This window comes from Penaeus chinensis, chromosome 26 (genome assembly GCF_019202785.1).
Source record: "Penaeus chinensis breed Huanghai No. 1 chromosome 26, ASM1920278v2, whole genome shotgun sequence".
In the NCBI taxonomy this organism is placed as follows: domain Eukaryota; kingdom Metazoa; phylum Arthropoda; class Malacostraca; order Decapoda; family Penaeidae; genus Penaeus; species Penaeus chinensis.
In genome coordinates this window covers 6,353,372-6,358,297 of record NC_061844.1, presented here as the reverse complement: position 1 = coordinate 6,358,297, position 4,926 = coordinate 6,353,372, and the positions used below count along the sequence as shown (strand labels likewise).

At 34.1% G+C, this 4,926-nt stretch overlaps 1 protein-coding gene across 1 annotated transcript in view; it reads left to right on the top strand.

The window, feature by feature from the left end:
* Positions 1-4,717, top strand: part of LOC125039111 (V-type proton ATPase subunit H-like) — a 14,582-nt gene extending 9,865 nt beyond the window's left edge. The window contains exons 5-11 of the mRNA XM_047632846.1: positions 1,279-1,386; positions 1,841-1,941; positions 2,161-2,314; positions 2,614-2,723; positions 3,056-3,283; positions 3,471-3,584; positions 4,044-4,717. Coding sequence (XP_047488802.1) covers positions 1,279-1,386; positions 1,841-1,941; positions 2,161-2,314; positions 2,614-2,723; positions 3,056-3,283; positions 3,471-3,584; positions 4,044-4,101 — 873 coding nt within the window. The 3' untranslated portion in view covers positions 4,102-4,717. The remainder of the gene's footprint in view (positions 1-1,278; positions 1,387-1,840; positions 1,942-2,160; positions 2,315-2,613; positions 2,724-3,055; positions 3,284-3,470; positions 3,585-4,043) is intronic.
* Positions 4,718-4,926: the final 209 nt, after the last annotated feature.

The following is a 4,926-nucleotide window of genomic DNA, read 5'->3' as shown; positions in this document are numbered from 1 at the left end:
AAAGTGTTTTGGATGTGTTATTATATACCTCCTTTATACCCTAACTCTATATTGTTTGGATTGTTTACTATGTACTTTTATCATGATCCTCAGGTACTTTTCTTTTTATTCAGTTTCAAAACATTTTAGGTGTGCTAGGGTAGGGACCTTTAACCTTATTGTTTACTCTGTGTGTAATTATGTAAAAGAAAAGATAAATTGCCTGATATTTGTTTAAAGGATTATTTTACAGCTTCTTATACTCTCTCTTAATGTAGTAATCTTAGTTTTAGTTTTCATTTTTATTAGTAGTATTTTATTTCCTTTCGTCATTTTGTGTTTTGCTTCTGCTTTTTGTTGGCCTTTTTCTTCTTTGTCTCCTCTTTCTTCTCCCTCTTTATTTCTCTTGTATTTAAAAAAAAATTAAACTTGACCGTTTATTTGCTTATTATCTCTCCAGATACTATATTATAATTTTCATGTCAGTAATCACCCCTTCTAGTTTAGTTTTCCATTTCTTCATATTTTCTTTGTTTTGCTTTATCATTAGTCTCACCCCCCCCCCCCCCTTGACTGTTTCCTTTCTATTTGTTCCCTCAGTTTTTCTTCTCCTGCTCTACCTCTTCCTGTTGTCTCCTTCTCCCCCCCCCCGACCTTTGACTAGGCATACCACTTTTGGGATATTGACTTAGAATGCACAGCAGTCCTCAGGTGGTTTGGAAAGCTCCTGCTTAATTGTTTCAAGAGATCAAGACTTGAGTGAGTTCAGGGCATTGGAAGTGAGGGCATCAAGGACATGTACATAAGCCAGTGTATTTAGCTAAAGTATGGAGAGCATAGAACATGTAGAACTTGTTTTGATTGAGTAGTGTAGGTATTTTAGCCTGTTTTCTTCTGCATATTTACCTTTTGTATCTTCATTTGTTATTTATTGTTTATATATACTTTTTTATCTTGTATTTTTTTTTTTTTTTTTCATTAATGGTTTGGTTTCATGATATGGAATTTATGAATTTGAATATTATGAAAGAGCTCATATTAGAAAAGCAACAGGCTGACAGTCATGCTCACAGACTACTTACAAAATTTTGTGTAAATCCAAATAATTTTTCATGTTCCTGTCATTATATTTGGTTTGGGTCAGTGCTTTCTTCCTGTGATTTTCAACTTTTGTTCATTTAATCTGCATACCAGTTTTGTCCTTCAGATGTATAATTTGTGTACCAATTTTTCTGTCAACCAAATCAGAAAACTTAACTAATTTTGCACCAAAGTAAAGTTCTATTTTTTTTTTCACAGAACAATGAGTACATGCAGTCCGTTGGCCGATGCCTCCAAATGATGCTGCGTGTTGAGGAATATAGAACCATCTTCTATCAACTGGATGGCGTTGTTACCATTGTTCAGGTAAATTCTTGCACGTTTCCTGTTCTCAGCTTGGGCTATGGTGAAACTGACCCTAGAGTTATGGAAAAGTACCAGTGTTTTTTAATATTTTATGGAAGTAATAGATATTAGAGAAATATAGTGTGCTAGATTGATATGGGAAGATGCAAGGAGAGATAGGCAAATGTAAATAGATGGAGAAATATACATTGAATGAATGATTATACATATGAAGAGTCAACTATGAATGATTGTACATATAAATAGTCAAATAAGTGATGTAGACAGAGGGTAAATGTGGTTCAATATAAATAGGTAGTAAAAAATGGAGATAGCTGAAAAATGAAAAATTAGTGTAATATGTGGATATACAAGTGAGATACGCAATACTAAAGTTAATGGGTAACATAGACTGACATTTCAGGCAAAGTCATTGTTCTAAGATGTATTTACCAGAAATCCCTGCTTCTTTCAGGTCCTGAGTTCCGGCAAACTCAACTTCCAGATCCAGTACCAGCTGACCTTCTGCCTGTGGGTTATGACCTTCAACAATGCCATTGCCGAGAAGATGAACAAGTAAGCAATTTTTTATTTTTTATTATTTTTTCTTTCTTTTGTGTTTTTCTCCTCATTGCAAACTTGTTCTGTTTTTGTGTGTAGGGAGGAGAGGGAAGTCACAGGTTTCTCATTATATTAAAGTTATACATATTTATAATTAAACTTTGTATGCCAGTGTTATATTGTTTCTTGTCTTTATTTGCTGTTTTTCATCCATTTGTCTTATTGTTAATCTAGGTACAGTGTCATCCCAACCTTGGCTGACATCCTGAGTGAGAGTGTCAAGGAGAAGGTGACACGCATCACTCTTGCTGTCTTCAGGAACCTCATTGACAAGCCTGAGGATCCTGCCATTGCTCGGGAAAACTCCATACAGATGGTTCAATGCAAGGTGGGCTTCAAATTTTTTCTTCTGTTTGTAGGGGAGGGGCAAGGTTGTTGCTGTATGGGATATCGTTTTTTTCTCATCTTTATTTTCTTCTTTATCATTCTTGTTTGTGGATTCTGCTTAGTTTTCTTTGTCATTTTTCAAAGTAGACATCCCTCTCATCTGATAATATGATTAGAAATGTTTTCTCTTCATTTTTAAGTAACTTTTTCTTCATTAATTATCTCTTCATATACTTTCTTACTCCTTGTTTTCATTATTTCCTTTTACCTAATCATTTTACTAATTACATTATAATTCAGGTGCTGAAGCAGCTAGAGATCTTAGCCCAGCGCAAGTTTGAAGATGAAGACATCACTGCAGACATTGAATTCCTGAATGAGAAGTTGCAGACATCCATACAGGACCTTAGGTAACTAGTAGTAATAGTAGTATGAAATGTATTGACAACAGTTTTTCAGTTTTCTTAGGTCTAGGATAAAGAATCCGTCATCAGTTGCTGAATTATTTTTCTTATGGTTTGGAAATCTTTCAAAGACTTCGATGTGGTAATGCTCGTGTGTTTTTAGTATATATTAATTTAATAGTTCAAGAACTTCAGCCTTTTTCAATTTATTTGGTAGAAAAAAATAAAGCAAAAGAAAAGTAGTGCTTTAACACCAGTATTTGGTTATATCCTTGCAAAATGCCCTTATGTTTTTAATTTTATATCAAGCAGTTAATCTAAGCCTTTTAATCATGAAGCTCCTTCGAGGAGTACTGCTCCGAGGTAAAGTCTGGACGCATGGAGTGGTCACCTGTCCACAAGAGTGAGAAGTTCTGGCGTGAGAATGCTGGACGTCTTAATGAGAAGAATTTTGAATTGCTCAAGATCCTCATTAATCTGCTGGAGACAAGCAATGATCCCTTGGTGCTGTCTGTTGCTTGCCACGATATTGGGGAATACACAAGACACTATAGCCGTGGCAAGAAGTAAGACCTCTCTTTTTCCTTTTTGATTTTTAGTATATAATCAAGTTGACTTTGAGATGTGTAATATGATATAGATGGAAAAGCAATATTTATGGTGAGTGTTTGAGAAAGTAAGGTTGAGTGAGTGAAACAAAGAGGCACTAATAATAAGATGATATAAATGTATTGAATTCATATTAATTTCCAGGGTGCTTGAGCAGTTAGGGGGTAAGCAGTGGGTGATGCAACACCTAACCCACGCAGACCCTAATGTTCGCTATGAAGCTCTTCTTGCGGTTCAGAAGCTGATGGTTCACAATTGGTAAATATTAAGGCTTCAGTCAGTGTTCTATTTCCTTATAACAGTTATTTGTTCATAAATATATAAGGTCTGTTGATGATGTAACATTATAGAGATTTTAAAAAAAAAATTTGAACTGGATTTCACTCCCAAGGACCAGTGCTCTTGCTCGTTAGTGATAATAGTCTAATGTTCAGCATACCTTTCATTTACATTAGAATTGTATATTTTAGTTTTGCATTGTTATGTCTTTAATTTTATGCAGTTTATTGTTAATTTATTTTATATTATTGCTTATCTGTATTCATCATTTTGATTATGATTGAGATAGTTACAATACTTTGTTATGGTGACATACATAAAGTATCCTAAGACGAATTTAGGCCCCAAAGTTTTAGAGATTTTACCTGCATGCTACTTACTAGGAAAAGACTAGGATAAATTACAGATAATCAATTTCTTCCCTCACCCTATTACCAGGGAGTACCTGGGCAAGCAACTAGAGAAGGACGCGCAACAGAGTACCCCTAGGACGTGAGCATCAGCTATCACTGGTCCGTCAGCTGCACAACACCATGAGCGGACGATAGCATGACTGACATGCTTCCTTCCTTGGTACTTGTCAACATTCATGGCTGTAAGAATGCTTGTTGATATGGGTTAATATTCTCTTCTTTTTTTTTTTTTTTCTGTATAGTGTCCCTGTTACAACGTGTTGGATGTAGTTGCTTTGACTTTAATATGTTGAAGAGAACTTTTAAGCAATTGTGGAATATTACTTTCATATTATCACAAATATTATTTATTGTTATTAAAACTAGGATGATTTATAATTGAAGAGTTTCTTATATCGAACATTCCATAATATGTTTAAAGTGTTAAACTTTTATTTTTTATGGTTTTTAATAAATGTAGGAGTCAATAACAGATTCTTGATGTATTATTAGGTCAAATGTATTAATAAAAATGGTGTATAGATTGTAGTAGTACATGAACAATTAGATTGATATGTCGTAATTGTGATTAAATTTGAGCCAATACTCCAAAATAATGGTTTAGCTCTCTTTGTTACATGTGCTATTGAGGTTGTATATACATATACAGTTGTGCACAATGCTGTGTTAAGGGTGTTGTATATAAAAAGTTATTTCTGATGTATTTTCTTTTATTTCTTTACCAGAAAAAAAAGTTCTAATTGTTCTTTGTGTCAAATGTTCTGCCACACAGACTACACTATATAAGATGTTTTGACTGGTTAACACTGACTTCAAGCTGTGTGTGTAAATACTGAAGGGTCTTCAGTCACTTTTGGACATCCCAGATGCTTTAGTTTTGCTGCAGAACTGTGGTTTTCAACCTTTTT